Source organism: Psammomys obesus, unplaced genomic scaffold, assembly GCF_907164565.1.
Source record: "Psammomys obesus unplaced genomic scaffold, mPsaObe1.curated_primary_1811, whole genome shotgun sequence".
NCBI lineage: Eukaryota > Metazoa > Chordata > Mammalia > Rodentia > Muridae > Psammomys > Psammomys obesus.
This window is the reverse complement of record NW_026596162.1, coordinates 15,145,746-15,166,775: the sequence shown is the minus strand read 5'-3', so window position 1 is coordinate 15,166,775 and position 21,030 is coordinate 15,145,746. Positions and strand designations below refer to the sequence as shown.

General features: G+C 43.2%; 2 protein-coding genes and 1 non-coding gene across 4 annotated transcripts in view; all 3 read right to left on the bottom strand.

The window, feature by feature from the left end:
• The window catches only part of Secisbp2 (SECIS binding protein 2), a 28,285-nt gene extending 14,274 nt beyond the window's left edge, over positions 1 to 14,011 (bottom strand). Inside the window, exons 1-7 of one of the 2 annotated variants that reach the window (XM_055595213.1) lie at positions 13,904 to 14,011; positions 12,994 to 13,142; positions 11,184 to 11,430; positions 10,788 to 10,929; positions 8,808 to 9,037; positions 3,900 to 3,975; positions 1,990 to 2,192 (exon numbers count right to left, since the gene is read on the bottom strand). In XM_055595213.1, coding sequence (XP_055451188.1) covers positions 1,990 to 2,192; positions 3,900 to 3,975; positions 8,808 to 9,037; positions 10,788 to 10,929; positions 11,184 to 11,430; positions 12,994 to 13,142; positions 13,904 to 13,939 — 1,083 coding nt within the window. In that variant the 5' untranslated portion in view covers positions 13,940 to 14,011. The remainder of the gene's footprint in view (positions 1 to 1,989; positions 2,193 to 3,899; positions 3,976 to 8,807; positions 9,038 to 10,787; positions 10,930 to 11,183; positions 11,431 to 12,993; positions 13,143 to 13,903) is intronic. The other variant, XM_055595215.1, reaches the window with a different exon arrangement.
• A 1,053-nt stretch (positions 14,012 to 15,064) lies between these two features.
• Positions 15,065 to 20,475, bottom strand: Cks2 (CDC28 protein kinase regulatory subunit 2). The gene is made up of 3 exons (XM_055595226.1): positions 20,309 to 20,475; positions 16,248 to 16,375; positions 15,065 to 15,413 (listed from the first exon to the last, which is right to left on the bottom strand). The coding sequence occupies exons 1-3, from the start codon at positions 20,365 to 20,367 to the stop codon at positions 15,361 to 15,363; spliced, it is 240 nt and encodes a 79-aa protein (XP_055451201.1). The 5' UTR covers positions 20,368 to 20,475; the 3' UTR covers positions 15,065 to 15,360.
• Positions 17,751 to 17,887, bottom strand: LOC129667590 (small nucleolar RNA SNORA2/SNORA34 family). Its single transcript, XR_008718772.1, has one exon. It is a non-coding gene; the product is annotated as a small nucleolar RNA SNORA2/SNORA34 family (small nucleolar RNA).
• Positions 20,476 to 21,030: the final 555 nt, after the last annotated feature.

Below are 21,030 nucleotides of genomic sequence, written 5' to 3'. Positions count from 1 at the left end.
CCATGTTGCTGGAATTGTAAGCATCAGCCATCATGTTTTATCAAACAAGTTTTGTTTTTTCAAGACAGGGTTTCTCTTTGTAGTCTTGGCTGTCCTGGACTCGCTCTGTAGACCAGGATGGCCTTGAACGGCCTGCCTCAGCCTCCTGGAGCGCTGTGATTATAGGCATGCGAAACCACATCCAGTGTCAAACCAGATTTTAACTCTCTTACACTTAGAATTTTCCTAAAATACTTTCTGTTTGGTTTCTTTCTTTTCTTTTTTGAGACAGGGTCTCACTATGTAACTCTGGCTGTCCTGTAACTCACTCTGTAGACCAGACTGTCCTCACATCACAGAAATCTGACTGCCTCCTAAGTGTTGGGATTAAAGGTGTGCACAATGATGTGAGAAACAATTATAATAAATATTCTGAGACAGAGTTGGGCTGGTGGCCCCCACTTTTAGTTCCAGCGCTCCAGAGACAGAGGCAGGCAGATCTCTGTGAGTCTGAGGCCAGCCTGGTTGAAGGCAGCCGTGGCTACACATAAAAACCTTGTCTTGAAACAGGAAAATAAAATAAAAAATAAGAAAAAAAATCTGAAACAGATTCATTCTTCTGTGTTGCCTCACCACGGATGCAACCTGAGCAGGCAGCCACCATGCCCTTCCTGCCAGGCTACACCAAGAACTATGAGCCAAGGCAAACCCTCCTTCTGTTAAAGGAAAGCTCAATAAAAACCTGTTAATCTACAGGACACAGATCCCTCTCCTATTAGGACAGTGGCTTGAATGGCAACCTAGAAGTTACAACCAATAACTAGATAGAAGGTTGCTATGTCACCTGTACTCAGTTACTGGAAAAGGATTTAAGAAAAAGGGGGGGCACATGTGCTCATACTTGGAACCCCAGCTCTTAGAGACTGTTGAGTTCTAGGCCAGCCTGACCTCCACCAAAAAAATCAATACAAAACAAGACTCCTTAAAAACAAACAAACAAACAAACAAACAAACAAAAAACTGCATGAATTTAAGGAGGACAAAAATCTATTCTGAACTACTACCTTGTAAAAGGTAAACTAATATGTAATCTAATATGTAAACTAATATGTAATATGTAAATGTAATATGTAAAAGGTAAATTAATATGTGATCACAGTATCTGAAATTCAATTATGTTACTACCATTACTTTGGTCATATAACAGTTATTTAAATGCAACTGAAAAAAGTCTGAAGGAAAAAGGTACATTAAATACATATCAGAACAGAGGTAGGCAGATCCCTGAGTTCGAGGCCACCCTGGTCTACAGAGCAAGTTCCACAATAACCAAGGTTACACAGAGAAACCCTATCTCAAAAAAAAAACAAAACAAAACAAACAAAAAACAAAAACAAAAACAAAAACAAAAAAACAAACCAAACCAACCAACCAACCAACCAACCAACCAACCAACCAACCCAAGAGCAGTGAGAACTGCTGTGGCAGAGCACTAGCATGTATAAGGGATGCACACATAACTCACACTTTCTCTCTCTAAATGAAAATATAAACACTCAACACAGGTCCAGTTTTTTACAACACCTTCTCTCACATACAAAAGCTCTCTTATTTCCTGACTAACATCCCATTCTTTTGTCAAGGCTCAAGTTCAAAAAGCTCAGACTGGCTCACTGTCCCTTTTTCCCTGCTGTGGCACACTATATGTAACATAAACTCAACCATCCAGCCATGCTTAAGGTCTCAGTGGCTTTGCATCTAGGCCCACATTACATTAATGTTGTCAGGCAACTCCAGACCTCTCCCCAGATCTGTCACCAGTAAGCACAAACTGCCCATTCTTTTCCCATGTTAAAATTTAACATTTTAACTGGTTTTTTTAGAGACAAGAATTCACTATGTAGCCCAGGCTGGCCTTGAATTTACATTTCCCCTACCTCAGCCTCTCAAGTGCTGAATTACAGGCTTTGCCACCATGCCCGGACCCACCCTTGCCCTAGCGATGCATACCTTTGTAGCAGGGTGAACACACTTCTCCCTGTTGTGGGAAGGGTCTGAAGATAGAGCCTCAGGCGTCACACTGACATTTTTAGCATCAGCTGATGAAGCAGGCTTCTTTAGGTTTATCACGGAAGTGACATTTTCAGTCGCGGCTGCTGAATCTGAGGACACTGTCTGCCGAACAATATAACCCATTGGTGTCCAAGACAACTCTGCTTAAAGATAAGCGTAATTATGGATCAATCTCAACAGTAAATACATTTCTTGATTACTCAAACATGCACTTCATGTGGTAATTAACAATTAATAGTCAGAGCATAGCAAATTGACTGCGTCTGCTGGGTGGTGGAGGCACATGTCTTTAATTCCAGTACTTGGGTAGTAGAGGCAGGAAGATTTTTATGAGTTCAAGGCCAGCCTGGTCTATGGAGCTAGTTCTAGGAAAGCAAAGGCTATACTAAGAAATTTATCTTGAAACAAACAACAAATATACGGTGTCTAAAATACCACCATGGGAGACTACAGTATCTACCAACCAGCTGTCCAGAACACCCTCTAGAACTGATATTACTCACTGACTGTCCAAAACACTACCTCAGAACTACAGTATTCATTGTGTTCATTTTTCTTTTATAAGAACGCCTGCTCAGTCTCTTCCCCTTTAACTCATAATTGAACTATTTGCCTAGGTTTCTTAATCTGGGAGACACAGATGGATAGGCAAATAAGTCTGGTTCAAACAACAACCCACAAAATATCCACATGGCAAACACATAGCTGAAGAGTGAAGATCCACTTTGGGCCTACTAACCTTGCTCTGTGCCTTTTACAGCAGACTCAAAGGATCCACAGTCGTGTGCTGTCACAGTGACTGTCAACTTATTTCATTACAACACAGTGAAAGCACACTAAAGCTATTAGCTGCCCATGAAGCTCTACAGTAGACCAAACAAAAGGACATCCATCATGACAGGGACAACAAATGTCTGTCCCACATATAGAGCTACTGACACAGCCTAGGCAGGAAGAACTGCCCTGGGGTACACCATATTAAGCACAAGAACACAGGACCCTCGTATCAAGGAATGGTTTGGTCTTTTTGCTAGGGCAAGTTTCTGTAGCCCTCTCAGAAATACAGTCCCCTCACACTCTCTGAATGCTTCCTGGGGCTCCTGAAATGCCCACTGTTGCCCCCATTTTTCACTCTAAGGAATATACTGAAGGCTGATGGCAGTAACAATGAAAGAGCCAAATGCCAAAGCAGACCCACAGAGCTACATGCTAGAAGTAAAAAACTGAAATGCAAGTCTGCTCTAGTAAGCCTTTTAATTTTGGAAAAGACTGTTTTTTTTTTTTTGTTGTTGTTGTTTTGTTTTTTATAAAATTAAACTGTGTTTAAAACGCAATACACTTAATGTTTTTAAGTGGAGGATATGTTGTTTTATGAGACAGAGTCTCACTGTGAAGACTAGCATATCCCAGAACTGTATGTAGTTCTGGCCTTAAACTCTGGCAAAACTCTTGCCCCAGTCTCCTAAATGATGGGGTATAGGCCTGGCAATAAAGTAGTATTTACTTTAAAACTTTATCTAAGGCACAGTGCAAATATTGTTATCACTTAAATATAAAGATGCTCTGGGACTCTGACATTTTAAAAGTATAATGCATTCTACAGGGCTGAAAGAAGTCCTCTTTTTTAGATTCATAAAGTTCTCTCTTACCAGGGCTTCCATTCATTTAGAATATGGCCTCTCATTTTACACTGCTATCACGGATATGGGCTCCTACATTCTATACTAACACTGATGCTGGTTTTTCAAAACTCACTAGCTGTCTTAAAGGCAGCTTCAGAGGAGACAACACTTAACTACACTGGTGTTAAAAGTGCTTAGAAAACAGCACTTTGTGATCACTCTTACCTCGTGTACACGAAGAACTGGTAGCAGCATTATCAGTCACAGCTCTGTCAGTGTGACTTGTCTTCACCATTTCGCCCTAAAGAGAGCCCATCCAATATAATTAGGGGAAAGCCATTTAAAACAACACAGAATCGCACACCTTTTAGAATGGCCAAATTATACAACCATGACAATCTGGTGTGGGAATACAAAGCAGCAGGATGCTCACTCATTGCTGGGGGGGCTCCACATGCGGCAAGTGTGGAGAAAAGGTTAACGGCCTACAACTGAGCTGACAAACCATGAAAACAGACCAGTGCATGTTACCAAGCAAAAGCAGCTACAGAACACATGATTCCAACTCTATGCTGTTCCAGGAAAGACAGATGAGCAGAGGCTGCAGGTGCTGGGGAGAGATTACAGGTGAAAGATCTTCAGGGCACCGATACTACGCTAATGACATAATGATGGACACCTGTCATTCTTTGTCCACCTGGAATGACACAGATGTCAATTAGGAATGCCAGGGGTAAGAAGCATGCCCACGAAGCTGCCTTACTATAACAAACCATGGAAGCTGGAGTGGATATGATAAGCAGCATATAAGAAAGACTCTGTCCCTACCTCTCAATTTGCTGTGATTCTAAGATAGTATAACAAGTACACAAACCCAGCTTCCTATTATTTGCTTCTTATTTCAAACAGAAAGGAATCATTTAATTTTTATGAACAGCTTTTCCTGAATTCTTAAACTCTATAAATACATGCTAATTAAAAATCCAAATATCAGCTAGATGTTGGTGGCGCATACCTTTACTCCCAGCACTCAGGCAGGGACAGGAGAAAATCTGAGTTCGAGGCCAGCTGGTCTACAGAACAAGTTCTAGCATGGCCAGGGCTACACAGAGGAACTGTCTGGAAAAGTAAACAAAAGATTCCAAATATCTAAGTATACAACAAAAAAAGTTTACTTTTTTCCCAGCAAACTTTCCCCTACAGTGAAAAACAAACAAACAAAAAACAAAAACCAAAACAAAACAAAACAAAAAAACAACCCACCCGCTGTCTTCAGCTTAGGCAGTACCTTTCAACTGTTTTTATATAAGCGGAACTTTTATATACCATCAACAGAAGAGGTACAGTGTGTAAAAAGAGTTACAGTGGTGATGTATGTCCACATATTCTCTCTCACACACAAATAAAATGTGAAAAATCAAATAAACAAATTATACACCCACACACTCCACAAACAACTTTTCAGGATAGTATCCCTACACATCTATAATTCACAAATTCCAACAGTCCAGCTAGGTGTGCTGGCAAAGGGCTTTAACCCCAGCACTCAGTTGGAGGAGACAGGTGGATCTCCAAAGTGACTTCCAGGGCAGCCAGGGCTATATTAATAGACCTTGCCTCACAAAACAAACAAATAATCAAACAAACAAACAACACTCCGAAAACTCATTGGTCCTAAAGAATGTTCACATACCAAGACACAAAAGAATCATCACATCAAAATAAAGCATCCACAAAGTCAAGAAGTGCATGTGCCTCCCAGGAAGCAGCTGCCTCGCCTCCTGCCTGTGGGGCATGTGATGGCGAGGCAGGATGCAGGGACATACAAACACAGCCCAGAGGGACTGCAGTACCAGCAGAGGCAAGCAGACACGCTGAATCTGTGCTTGTTACACAGACAACAGATTTTAAATGATTTTTTTATTATGTTTTGTTTATGTTATATATATATAATATATATATATATATATATATATATATATATATGTTATATATATATGAGTGCTTGTCTGCATGTACACCTGCATGCCAGAAGAGGGCATCAGATCTCAGTATAGATGGTTGGGAGCCACCATGTGATTGCTGGGAATTGACTCAGGACCTCTGGTACAGCAGATAGTGCCCTTAACCTCTGAGCCATTTCTCCAGCCCGATTTTAAATGATTAAAATGATATTTTTGTGTATATGAGTGATTTGCCTACATGTATGTCTGTGAACCATCTGCATGCCTGGTGCCCACAGAACTCAATAGAGGACATTAGATTTCCTAGAACTGGAGTTACAGATGGTTGTTAGCTGCTATGTAAGTGCTGGGAAATGGACCCAGGTCCTCTAAGAGAGCAGCTAGTGCTCTTAACCTCTGAGCCACTGCTCCAACCCTTAAATATATATATATATTTTAGGTTTAAATGATTTTTAGGTTATATACTTTACAAATTTATCCACTTGCCATTTTATTATTTCATTATGTTCAGCAGCCTAAACTACAATTACTAAAATGTAGCCTAGGACTGGGGCTGTACCTCAGCAGGTGGGCATTTGCCTAGAACTTGGCAGTACCTATTCATATGCTTAACAACATACACACCAAAACAAAACACCTGTGCTTTTCATAAATATAACTGCCAGTTCACAAAGACCAATGAAAACTACAAACAACTTACTTATTCAGAATAGTTTAAATAAATTATAGCTAGCAACAGGACAGATCCAAAAGCAGTTGTTGTGAAAAAAAAAAAATAGTTAATAAAATGGAAAAAAGCCCCAAAGGATTTTAAATATTAAAAACATGCATGCATAACCTCTAATTGAGGGAACGCTTGTATTTCCACTGTGTATTATCATCCTAGTTAGAAGAATTAAAAAGAAATCCTGTTTGTGTGTTGCTGAGGCTATGCATGTGAGGTGGGGTCAGAGTGGACAAGGTCTGGCTTGGGTTCCTGTCCTGCAGCCTCTTTGAGACAGGGCTTCTTGCTCATCACTGGAAACCTACCCCAGGCTGGCTGGCACAAGCTTTGGATGATTCTCTGTTTCCCTTCTTCCCAAGAAAGTCCTGGAATGACAGACATGGGCTGTGCTTGACTTTTTCAGGGGTTTTGGGGGATGCACGAAGGTCCTCATACTGGTATAACAAGCCTTTCCCACCGAGCCAGCTCCACAGCTTCACCAAGGTGCAGCAGTCTCAAAAACCACTAAGCGTAGAGCTGAAAAGATGGCTCAGCAATTAAAATTACGTACAACAATGGAGAAAACCTGAGTTTGGTTCCCAGCACCCTTGCAGGTAGCTCCCCAATCACATATAACTCCAACTCCTGGAGACCTTATGCACCTGCACTCACAAATGCACAATTCTGCCACTCACATGCACACTTAAAAGTAAATCTTTTCTAAAAAGCTTAAGTGCCAGCATAGTGCTTCCTAGTATTTCAGACAATTACTTTGAGAAACGGTTTTTCCTGTCATTTACAGATATTAGTGATATAAAGGGGGGTTTAGAAGAATAAAGGCCTTACATTAACTCAATAGAGTAGGGCAATCGGTGTGTAAGTCACCTTCCATTAACAAAAGAGCTTCACTTCATGCTCAGATATGTAACACTATGTACTGGTGACCTTGATGTGGGTCAGTCCCTCCCTGCTGCTCTCTGTCCATTACAGCTGGCACAGTACCCTGCACTACTTTGAGGCCCGGAACAGCCACTGCCTAATTCAGAGAGGCTCAGGGAGAAGCCACACACCTACTAGCTGAACTGTGCCTTGAACTATAATTTTTAGACAACCAGTAATCTGCTTTACTGTGCACATACCTGACACTGTGATAATGCAGTAAGGGTCCACACATAGGAAAGGAAACAGAATGGCATATTTTCTCATGAGTCAGCCACTGAAGAGCCTTAGGCCTTTGGATAAGGTGCCTACTAAGAATGCCAAAAACAGGAAGGGATGCATGGCTTTACCCTTCTTCTTCCTGTTTCCATGCTGTGTGGTACCCTTCCCTTGGGTAGGAATCTGCCCCAAGTTATTTTAGTGATTTACTTATGGTTGGGGTCTGAAATGTCATCCCAGAAGCTCATATGTTTGAATACATTCCCTGAGCTGGTGGTTCTGTTTTAGGAGACTGTGGAACTTTTAGGACATGGAAACTAAACGCTGGAAGCAGCTCACATTTTCTGGGGGTTACAATTGCTTGCGGTTCAGATGTGCAGTTTCTTGTCCATTCAACGTACGTGAACAAGCCACCACTTTACATCCCATACCTTCCCATTACAATGCCCTGCACCCTCGGAAACCAAGAGCCAAACAAGTCTTCCCTCCCTATCTTGGTCACAGCCATACAAAGTGACTCACAAAAGAATCCACTTTTACTCCCTAGAATTATGAGTCAGTCTTTGGGGAAAAATGGTTTAATTTGGTGGACTAAAACTTTGAGACTATTGTAGTAACCACTGCTGAATTTACTGTTAATAATGAGGTGGGGGAGGGTGGTGCTGGAGAGATGGCTCAGCAGTGAAGGACACCTACTGCTCTTCCAGAGGACCCAGGTTCAAATCCCAGCACCCACATGGCAGCTCACAACTGTCTGTAACTCCAAGATCTGACACCCTCAATAGACATACATGTAGGCAAAGCAGCAATGCTCATAAAAAGTAAATAATAGTAATGATGAGATAAAACCGAGACGTAAAGAGCCTAGAAATTCCAGAGCAGCTTTACCAGGTGAGTTTTAAACATAACTGTTCTATATTGCGCATGTTTACTTCTTTGTGTGTGGGGGAGGTGGTATGCAAGGGCCAGGGCTTGTCTGGAGGTCAACGGACAAAAGGTTCCTGTCTCTTTAAATACCGTAAGAATGCAGTGCTTTAGGTTGACACACAGGCCCTTTGTCTCCTCTGAGCTATCAGGTTTAAAAGAAGCACATTCAGAAAAGAGCAGCAAGCACTAGATGTTACAATCCTGTTACAGCCAGGCTGGCCTGGTGCGAAGCCAAGGCCTCTCCCCAATACCTTTTCCACAACAATGTGTTTGGTAGTCACAGGCCATAGCAGCTTTTAATACACAAAGTATTTAAAGTGGAAGAACACAGAGTCCTGTGTGGGGGATAGAGAAAACAGACAAACAAGCCCGTCGACTCACCTCTACCATCTGTGCAACTGGCTTGCTTACTTCTCCCAGGAGAGACATGTTACTAGCAGCAGCGCCAAGAGGCCCCCACCTGGGCTGCTTTGGTGTCTCTGGCATATTACTGTTCTTTGGACTCTGCAGTTCAGGAAAGTCCAATCTGCTAAATTCAAATTCAGGTTTGGAGGTAGATGTGTTTTTTGCAAGGATTCTGGACTTCCGGTCTGTTCGTTTGTGATAACCATCTATAATGACAGAATGAGAAGTTGGGATAAAAGTCAGGATATACCTTGCTCATTAGCACTCAAACCTGAACTTCAGGGAATCAAGTGGATGCAGGTGGCTGCTGTTAACAGCCTCAAGCTTGTTCCTACTGCTGTCCTTTTTACAGCAGCACGAGATAACAAATGACAACAGGCATCTACCTGAATGCACACTTCTGGGTAGCTCTAAAGCTGGTGAAAGGTGCTAAGCCTGACTGCACAGCTGGGCATCTTCATCACTCAGCTTTCAAGCGAGGCAAGCTTAAGGGGAGATTTCCTGTGAGTAATCAGCTTCCCCCCTTCTATCTGCTAGAGCAAAATGAATGGAGGTTGTTGTATGAAGCGTTTAGCCTCTTTCCCATAGTTCAATGTCACAGACAGTGAAATGACTGCAGTTCCATGAAGCTCCTCATCAAGTTATAAGGCTGAAGATAAAACACCTAACACTGAAATTTCCACGCTTTCATGTGCCAGGTGGCTCATGAGTAGTGTAGATGTGAATAGAAAAAAATACTAAACCAAATGAGAGAATTACATATGGACTTTCAAAGCCCCAAGTGAGTACACAAAAGCAAAAGCTGTAAGCCAGGTAGAGTGGTGCACAACTCTGATCTATTTGGGAGGCAGCGACAGATGATCTCCATGAGTTCAAGGCCAACCTGGTCTACGTAGTAAGTTCCAGGATACAAGAGGTACACAGTGAGACCCTGTCTCAAAACAAAACAAAAACCAACCAAACCAAACCAAACAAAGCCAAAGCTGTAAATCATTATAGAAATAGTGGAGGCAGTTAAAAGCACTGGCTGTTCTTACAGAGGACCTAGGTTCAACTCCCAGAAGCCAAAAGCTCACCAATGCCTCTAACTCCAACTCTAGGATATCTAATACCTTCACACTGACAATCATGCAGACAAAATACCACCACACATAAAATAAAAATAAATCCTTAAAAAAGGACTGTGTCTGTGATCAAACAGTACTAGTAAATAATTGACAGAAAGAAAGAACACATGCAGCTGAGAGCATGGCTCAGCAAATACTGCAAAGACTTGGAGGCATAAGAGAACTTAGAAGTAGCTCTTCCTAAGCATAGTGGTACGTGTCAATAATTGCAGCACTTAGGAGGTTGGAGGCAGGAGGATGGAAAGTTCAGGCCAGTCTGCTCTATTTAATAAGGCCTGGTCTCGAAACTAAAAACCACATAGGTACCAGGTAGATGGCCTCACTTTCAGTCAGGTGGGAACAGCAGCTTAGGAGCCAGGAGAGATACATGTATCTCCAGTAACCAGAGTGCCTGGCTTTGGTACCATTTAGCACAGGCTTTTAACTACAGTCAAATCTTTCTACTACTTCAAGTGTCCCCTCAGACTGAAAAGAAGCAAGCTCAGGAATGAGCATGGACACACACTGTAAAGAGACTTTGGCTGTGACTTGTTTTGAAGGGCATGTTCTGAAATTTGAGGTCATGACCTACATGCTATGTGATAGTCCTAACAGGCTACGGAACCTGAGTATGCAATGCAACCCGTGGCACACTGTGACAACCCATCCCCATGCCCACAACTGCCTAAGAAAAACAACATCCAGAAACCACAGTAAGTTTGATGGGCTGAGTGAGGCCAGGCTCCAAGGCACTTTTCTTGGGGCAATCATGATGTGCAAGCCCACAGGAACAGTACTGTTTGGGGAAGTTGAGAGAGACTGGTATTACACTAGATTTTGTCAGTTTTACCTGACTTCAAACTACTCTCAGCACGAGCAGACAGGTGGTATGAACCTCTCCCTGCTCTCATCTCAGACGGCAATGCACCATCAGCCCTTCTATTGTTTGACTTCTGCTCTTCACATGTTCTTCTCTCATCAGAGGATTTTTTCTGTAGGAGAGATTAAAAAAAAATAGTATGAAATAAGAAAACCACTACCACACTGATAATGAAACTTTGACATAGCCAGTACATATTTACAATTCAAACACTTAAGGAAAGAATAGAGCAATCTATTTGTAAAAAAGGCTGATCATCACAAAATGGTAAGCCATCCTTACATATCACACAACACACTAACATAGCATATTTTAAACAATCAAATGGCCAAAGTCAGGACACCACAAACCACAGCATTTCCTCACCTTAAATACACCTTTCGCTTCCTGAGGAGGAGGGCACATGTGCTCACTCCTGGGCTTTGCTGTCCGAAAGCCTGGGTGGCACTGGGCTTGGCTGTAATCATACTGCAGGGTTGGCACTGAGCAAACACTCTGTGCAGACTCAAGGGCATAAGTGGAATAGGCAAACGGATGCAGCGCTATCTCAGAAGGTACATACTGTGCTGGAAAGGCAGGGGCTCCAAAGGTCATGTCTTCAGGATACTTTTGTCTAAAAAGTATAAATTTCAGTTGTAGACTTTATAACACAAATCGACAGGAGTAATTGTTAAGACACTGGTTTGACCTTTTTAATATTAAGGATCATTTACTCTAGCATTGGAGAGTCCCCATCAACAAGCAAATGAGGGCTGGAGAGATGGCTCAGTCAGGACAGTGCCCACTTCACAGGCACAAGCCTGGGCTCTGGAGCCTACGTGAACAGCAGTGCATGGCAGTGTTCACCTGTAACTCCAGCCTAGAACAGGGGAGACAGGTCCTTGAACCTCAGTGACCTATCCAGCTGAATAATGCGCCTCAGGCTTAGTGAGACCTCTTCTCAAAGAATAAAATGGAACAATCCAGGAACAGTCTCAGGCTTCTGCAAACATGTGCACATTCACTCACATGCACATGGGCACATGCTACACACATACACCACAACCATGTGCATGCACATACATATACACAGCCAAATAGAACCTCTTTTTCTTCCTGCAAAGGATGCTGCTGACCTTTTGTTTAAAACTAATGAACTAGGGCTGGGTAATTGAGCTCAATGATAGACAGCTTTCAGAAAATGCACAGGCCATGGTTTCAATCCACAGCACCACAAAAAAGTAATCTGAAGTTGAAAATAAGTCTATATGTGACACCAGCATAGCAAGAACATGTGCCAACAGTTTAGGACCCTACTGCTGGTCAAGTACCTGACAATGTCTCGGCTGCCCTACACCGTAGTCAAGTCACTTCCTTTGCTGAGGAGTTGCCCTTCACAACCTCCTTCCAGGACCTCAGGATCCTGCACTGTGCTGTGAAAGCCAGTTGCATAGCACAGAGGCCAGGAGCCTTACAAGATGTGCACCTTAGTAATTATTCAGTAGGCCAGGGATGAACCTTAGGCCTTGTGTATGACAGAGCTTTACCACTAAGCTATGAAACTCCAGTCTATTTTTTTTACTGTTGAGACAGGGTCTTACTAAATTGTCCAGCCTGGCATGTTATCTATTTGATCCTTCCTTCTTGCTATTCATTTTCCCAACACAAATGTGAATTTGTTTGGTTCAGTTTTGCTCTGGTGGCTCTGAGGATCAAGCCAAGGGCCTGACAAACGGCAAACAAGCACTCTACTGAGGGACATCCTCAGTCCCTAAAGTGTGAAATAGTATCAAGTGTAAACAATTAAACCCTGTAACTGTACTTTCTTTTGTGTTTCTTTTCTTTTTCTTTTGAGTTTTGAGACAGGGTTTCTCTATGTAGCCTTGGCTGTCCTGGACTGGCTTTGTAGACCAGGGTGGCCCTGAATACACAGACAATTGCCTGCCTCTGCCTCTCTGAGTGCTGGGATTACAGGCATGTGCCACTGAGCCTGGCTCAACTGTCCTTTCTCAGTACAGTAGAGTCTGTCCGTTCTAAGATGACTTTTTAGCACAGACCCAGATCTCTGCTGGTTGAACAGCCTCCTTTCCTCACCTGCAAGATGTTAATGTCAGTGTTTCGGAGTATGTGAAGGTCTAGTCACTATCTGCGGGAAATAAACCTTTCACATAAGGCAAGGCATTTAGAAAATACATACTCAGTCACCGGTGATTCCTGCACAAATGGGTAGTAAGTGGTTGCACAGCCTGGGAAGACACATGCTTCTGAGGCCTCTGACCAAGCCATATTGAGCCCAGCAAACTTAGGAACAAATGGTTTGACATCAGCTGACAACTTGATGCTATCCTGAGGAAGAAAGGGTGCAGGGGTTGGGCTACAGAGATCTGCCATAGTCAGATAAACTAAAAACAAAAGAAAGGCCTTCATTCCAAGAGGCCCAATGCTGACTAAAAGGTGCATTGACAAAAATTTGTTTGGCAACAATATCTCTCTAATACTGTCTTCTTTTTTAGAAAAAGAAGTTTCCTGGGGCTTAACAGTAAAAACAGTTAAAAGTCGCAGTAAAATTCAACCTCGTTATGTAACAAGAATCACAATTTGCAACGTTCTGAAGCTTTAAACCGAGATTCTACTTCTTTCATCTTTATATATGAGAGATATAATAATCCTGAACCTGCTATAACCAAATATACCATGAGAATGCTCAAAACTGTACTTTAAAACACACTGCTAAAATTTACTGCCATTTAATTTCTCCACAAAAAAAGTACCAAGTACTAAGTACACCACACAGAACCTTTGCGAGAAAATCATCCCATGGTTATGAGCCCTTGGGACTCAAAACTGAGCTGTCTCGCAATACGGGGTAAGGTTATTTTGACAACTTCATCACCGTGTTTGGGCAATTTAGAGTGGATTTCTGTGACGGCCGGCGCGCCATCTAGCGGTCACGTAGGGAGCGGACGCGGGTCTGAGGCGCCCGAGGCCGCAGAGGCCTCTGTGGCATCATTTCGCTGCAGAGCCGTAGGAGAGTCAAGCCGCCCCACCCCCGAACCCCAGCCCTGGCTGCCCCGCGAGTCTGCCCAAACCCGCAGCCCGCCCCTTACCTCGCCTACGGACTCCCGCGGCCGCTCCGACGCCATGGCGGCCACGGAAGAGCCCGCGCCGTGAAGCCAGCGGCGCGCCCAACCAACGACTCGGCTTTTCCGCCTTCCGGCGCGGCGGCGCCAGGATGTACGTCACCGAAAGGCGACGGAGGCCCTTTCTGCCGGAAGCGCTCGGCGTCGCAGGTCTACGGGGCCGCACGTGCAAGTACGGTACAGCTGCAGCTTCCGGCGGTGGCTACTGGAAGGCCAGTAAGGGTGCGGCTGAGCTCTGCTTGCGTGGCCGGGCCTCGCGATGTGACTTCAGGAGGGAGGCCAGGCTCGCCCTAAGATAGGCGCTCACTGAGGCTACGCTGGCCCGTGGAGAGGGAGACTAGGCCGGGTGTGGTGGGGCATACCTTTAACCCCAACCCTTGAGAGGCAGAGGCCAGCCTAGTCCAGGATAGCGAGGGCAATTACTCAGAAAAATCCTGTCTAGAAAAACCAAAAGGAAGAAAAAAAAAAAAAAAAAAAAAACCGGAACAGGGTTCTGTTCTGTTGTCTGAGAAACATGTGCTACAGAGAACAGGCCAACTCAACACACTTAAAGGTCGCCTGCAATGTGGGGCATTTGGCACACAGGCCTTGATTCAAACTGTAGGTTTAGAATTAAACACCAGCCCCTCATTTCAACTAAGAGACCAGGTCAGCTCCGGTGCTTGTTGAGGTTTGCCCCACAGCTTTAGTACTCCACCCAACAAAGGTTGGGGCTCAGTAGTGACCACTGTGCTCGGTGTGGTCACCGTTGCTGACCTAATGTCTTATGTTACTGGCAACTAATCTATACACATATCACGGCAAACCACAAATGTGTCAGTACCTAATTTCTTGGCCCACAAAAACTGTCCACACAGGTGTATACATGTGGCCTTCCAATGCCTGTGACCTAACAAGTACTTTTCTCTGGAAACACTAGTGTTTTGTAGACATGGGGACACCATCAAGTAGTATTAAGTAGGGTTTTCCTGCTAACTTGGAGTAGACTAGCAATATAGCTATAAAATCTTTGACTTTAGCTTTAGATTAACGATTTTAGTTTAACTATCCCCAGTAACCCCAACATTTGGAACTTAATATTTCTTTTACAAGTATGTTTATTTTCTCCCGGGGTAAAATTATTGAAGAAGTCAAATTAATTTCAACAACAGTGATAAATGCAACATACAAACTTTATTTAACAAAAGTAACAGGTAAAGTAAAACAGGCACTTATATTAAGAAAAAAACTACAAGAAAATCTATCTTTAACAACATAAAACAACCTACTTGCAGTTGCATTTAACTGAGCTCTGTTGCTGTGAAGAATACAGCTCATGCACAGGTATGGATGAAAGATTTGTACATTTTAAGTATTCACTGAATACTACCTTATATACACATATACATTAAATTTGAAAAAGATTAGATGATCCCAGCTGTACTTCATTTTTGTTGTTCTTTTGGAAGAGGCCGTCTAAAAAGAAGAATATGCGGTTCTGTGGAAAGGAAAATATTTATCATTAAGTTTCATGTCAAAACAACCAGTAAACTCTTTGAAGTGTTTAAAATTATTTCTCAATATAATAAACACTAAACACAGACAAACCATATAATAGCACTGCTCCACTACTTTAATCTTTGGCCTACACTGGAAAGAATGGTTTCTACCTGTAAAGTCATTTCCAGTGAAAAGGGAAAGTTATGTCTTTGGGAAAAGAACACCTCATTCAAATCAGCTACTAGACGTCATGCTAATGCACATCAAAACCACCACAAAGTTGGATATAAACTGCCTAGCAAATACAAAGTTTCAATCTCAGCACACAAGCCTACCAGACTAAAAGCAAGGTGTGGTGGTATATACTTGTAACCCCTGTCTTAGCTTAAGAAAGGATAAAAATAAATCAGAAGAGTCTACCCAATACCTCGCAGTTCAGTGTGAGGAAGGTGAGGAATCCATAGTTGAGTTCCTCTGCTGCTTTTCTAATAGAACTTTAGAACTCTAGAAGTCTGTGTCACAGCCCCAAGAACACAGGCTCAAAGAGTTTAACAATGTTTAACCTTTCTTTACAAGTATAAAAAAATAGCATCAATTTCTATATTTTTGCAGAATTTAGCACGTGTTTTACGCTGAATAAGCAAGTATCTAAGTCAGTTTTATAGGTAGAAAGAATATTACTTTCATTCTTTTATTATATTACTATAAAACAATATCCAACCAGTCATTTAAAAAAATAGTTGAGGCTCTCAGTGAACACCAAATGTTCAAGTTATTAAAAAGTTAACCCTCAACAACTATTTTTTAGTTAGCACTTCATAGCATAGCTTACCTGGCTCATGAATCATGTAATGAACCCATCCTAGACTCTGTTGGACACCAAGTCTCCTCCACTCCTCTTCAGACATCAGATGAGTTTTTGGTACTTGCTTAGAGAGTTCTCTGGGCAACATGACATGCCTGTTAAAAGATTCAGCCAAAGATTAGTCTTTCCAACTGTCATCATTTTATACTGGCACCTTTTGAGAAATTTGAAGGGTTTTTTTATACTCAAAACAAACATTTCAGCCAGGCGTGGTGGCTCTCAGCACTCTAGCAGGTGGATCATTGTGAGTTCAAGGCCAGCCTGGTCTACAGAGTGAGTCTAAGACGGCCAACCCTACACAGAGAAATCAGGTCTTGAAAAATCAAAATACAAACAAATACACATTTCTCTAAAGCAACTCTAGATTACAATATTTGTATCAATCTTGGGTGAGGACTTATGTTTAAGTATTTGTCCAACAGAAAGCTGCACAAAAATGAAAGGTATTTTTTGTTGTTTTTCAAGACAAGGTTTCACTGTGTAGCCTTGGCTGTCCTGGACTTGCTTAGTAGAGCAGGCTGGCCTCAAAAAAAGAACAAGAGATCCGCCTGCTTCTGCCTCCGAGTGCTGGGATTCCAGGTGTGCACCATGGTGCCCAACTTGGCATTTTATTCTTTAGGGCTAACAGGGTATTTGCCGTTGAGGAATCTTCCAGAATAGAACCTTAAAATCTATTTCGGGCACATCATTATACAGCCCACCCTCTACTTTAGCTTCCTTTGGTGATGAAGCAACTCTTGGTTTACAAGATATAGGCAGAAAATACTCAAGTACTGAAAAGTACACTCAAAAGATCATACCAGAGTAAAGAACATACCCACTCTCTTGTTAGATACAGACTCATACTATCAGGATAGCTAGAGCAGCAAGCTAAAGCCGTAGGCAGTTATAAAATGGAGTTACAAAGAAGAAAGGGGCCTAGTACCAGGATTAGTTATCACTTCAACCCACGATTACTAAACTTTGAATATGGGGGAAGAATGGACAAACTAAGACAGTTAATGTGCGTCCTGTTACTCTACACTGTATCTGTAGCTCTTTATATATTCCATAGTTTGTTTCATGTCTCAAAATCAAATGCAAAAAAATATTAACGCTCTTGGAACTACTTCATATAGACCTTTAGTTTCCCGGTATGTTACTGATACTTTTCCAGAACTTTCAATAGGCATCTAATAGTCTTTAATACCAAGCCATTATAATTTTTTCCTTGTTTTATGTGGAAAATCCACAATCATCTTTCTTCTTGGTTAACAGAGTTATAAGATAATTGAATGAATAATAAGATAATCTGCAAAGTAGAAGTAATTATACAGAAATCTTGGGAGTCCCATTATTAAGACTTCTAGGACTCTGCTGTTTCTTTGCCCCTGCACCCCTGCTGCTATGGCAAGATGGCTTGAAACCCACTATCTTTTTGCCTTAGGCTCCCAAGTGCTACAATTACATAACTGGGTACAACACTCAGCCAGATGTTTCTTTCTAATGAATTGACCATTAGATTTACAAATTTTTGAAATGGCCAACAGACCATAGAAAGACATTCATTTAGGCTCCTGCTTGAAACCAACAGCTTCAGCAAACTGTTGGCCTTGATTCAGGGCCAAAACAAACATACAAATATAAGCACAAACAACTCTTTACCTTGCCTGCATAAAACATTCAATTACCACAAAGTATCTTTCTAAAATCCTAACTGTCAGACTCACTTTACATTTTCTGGTAAGTTTATGTAAAATTAGTAATTATCAAATTTTAAACAGTATAGGGCTGAGATGATGGAGATGCAAATTCAGTTCTGTATTTTTAGAATTGGAACAGCTCAATCCATAAGCACCAAGCTGTCCATAACATAAGATTTTAGGCTGTGCAAATAATCCTTAAAACTTTATGATGTAAATTTAATGGCTACAAAATTATGGTTACCACCATGGCACGACCCCCCGCCCCATTTCCTGGCAAATGTACAAATATTCTTATGCATACCAGCCAACAAGCATTCTTGAAATGCTGCTTAGTGGTTTTACTTTGATGCTATAGATCATACGGGGGACAGGAAGTTCTGCCAAGTTTCAGGGCCCCTTGGGCTACTTATTTTTGAGATGGGGTCTTTCTCTGAAACCCAGGGAAACCCTGCAGGACCTCATCCTCAACATCCAAATTTTAAGACTGTACAAATACCTTGTAATCTTAAATTTCCACTGATATCAGTCTCAAAAGACAATTGTGATGCTTGTCTATTTGCTTTCACAAATACATTAATGCACCTGCAGGCATTCAGATAGAGGTGCCCCTATCTTCTACAGAAGTTGTGTCAACAGGTTTCATTCAGGGGTAGCAATTATAATGCAAATTCTAAGTAGTGTAAGACCCACCGATTTTACCTGTATTTTATTACTGACCACAAATTTGATATTTGGAACACTATTTCCAAAACCCAGTTTCTGTTGGACCACAAAGTGCCATGTATCACAACTTTATTAAAGTACCCATAGAAATCCTCAATTTTCCTTCTGTAAATACTGGTTCCCAGGCTGGGCATGGTGCACACTCCTTTCCTCCCAGGACTTTGGAGGCAGATGCAGCCAGATCCTGTCTAAATACAGAGTTCCAGGAAGCCAGGGCTGTAGAGACATCTCAAAAATGTAAAAATGCCAAGAGGGAAAAACAAAAAAAAAACAAACAAACAAAAAAAAGACTCCAAACTGGTATTAGAAGAGGAGCAGCCTACTGTTTGTAGTAATCACTCTGAAATTTACCCAACACACACATAAACCACCCCAGACTCCACCTGTGTTACACCAGCACAGTCCCTTTAAGAGCACCTCTCTTACTCCTGTGCTGTAAAGGATGGTCAGTGAAGCCAGGCGTGGCAACACACCCATAATCTTTAGCAACTGGGAAGGCTGAAGCAGAAGGGCAAATTTGAAAAACTGCTTAACGTTTCAAAATAAAATCTCTTGACCTCTGGATTGCGTAACTAATAAAGCAGTGGGTGGTAGATTAGCTCCTAATTTTTATTGGAATAAATTACTTCAGACAGACCAGCAGTTGCTCCCCCAATTTATATAGCCCAAGTTTAAAAACTATCTCACTCTGGCAACAAGTCTTAAAGAAATGTATATAAACCCATAAACCCTTATGCTAAACATTTGGACCCAAAACCTATCTACCAAGTTTGGAAAGGTAGTACAATTCCTTTCTGTCATTATTCGATATTCTCAAGCTGGGCTCTGGGTTACTATAACATAACCGAACATTATGCCAACTTGTCACAAGCTTACAATTGTGAAGTTTGTAATTACCATATAAAGATATATTTAAGCATTATAGTTAAAGTGTTTTATTTCTCAAACAGCATGCTGGAGACTAACCTAAAAGAGCAACAAAGAGAAAACAAGGTCACTATTTGGCCAAAGGCGGCATAGTTTTACCCACCTGGCTTTCTTGACCTTGTCCCAGAATGCAACGCTCTAGTCCCAACTCAGAACCACCCAGCGGCGGAAAGGCCTTTGAAACCACACCCCAATTCAGCATGATTACAATAAAGTTAACTGTGATAATCCCCTACTTTCCACAGTCCCACCTGCTAATTATATTAATGTAGGTATTGCTCCTCAGCGCATCTCAGGGTTTAAAATCCAAAAACTTTTTCAAAAGCCCCAAACGTAGCCAAAATACACTAGCTGCTGAAATTAACTTAAAAACAAAACTTCCCAGGGCGATCCCGAGTTCTCTAATCGTGAAGCTCTTTAATAAAGCCCGAATTTCTGCGGCTGGAGCGTTACCCTACGACAGTCGCAAATGCCCGTCGGGTGCGTTTCCGGGGACTTCCCCTCCAGGCCGGTCCGGGCGAGGGCGAGACGTGGTCGTGAACTCCCGCTGAGGAGCTGCCGAGCATCTACCCTGGCCCTGCTAACCCGCACGGCGACACAAAGCGCGGCTGCCCTGACAGACAAGAGCCCCGAGGGGCCCCGACCACCGGGTCCGACCTCCCGGCGCGGCCGTTCTCCGCGGGCGCTGCTCACCGGTACTCGTAGTGCTCGTCGAAGTACTTGTCCGAGTAGTAGATCTGCTTGTGGGCCATCTTGCCGGCGCGGAGGAGAACACGGGAGCAGCAGGAAAGCAAGCGCGGGGAACTGCACGTCCGCCTACGGCCGGCGCAACGACTCGAATGAGGCCAACGACCGCAGGCCCAACGCTCTGGATTTGAATCCGACAGCCCGCCGCCGATTGGACGAAGCCACCGACCAATCACGCTCCGCGCAGACCACGGGGACAGATGACCAATCAGAGGCCTACCCCGGGCCGCGGGGGCGGGAGTAAGGCGTGGAGAGCGCTCTGGGAAGGAGCTCCCGGCGATCCCCAGTTTCCGAGAGAAGGGCGGAGCCGAGTCGTGTGGGCCGCACGGCGCGTGCGCAGTGGTTTGGAAGCGGCCTCTGGGCAGAGCCGTTGGCTGGGGAGGCGGATCCCAGCCAAGGCAGCGCGGGTTTTGAGGGCGAGGCGCACCACGCGCGGGCCGGGGCGCAGTCGGCGGGCGGCGAGGAAGATCGCCTGCGGAGAGGGCCCCCGCGCTCGCCCTGCCCGGCGCGCCCGCCCGCCCGCTGCCGGCCGCTCCGCTCGCCCGTGCGCCGCGCAGGGCTGGTTACTGTTCGCAGCCCGCTTCAAAAGACGTTCGCGTAAAAGAAAGTCACCGGATGAAAACGTGCCAGGATGTTGGTGCTTTGGCGGAGCAAGTTACAAACAACAG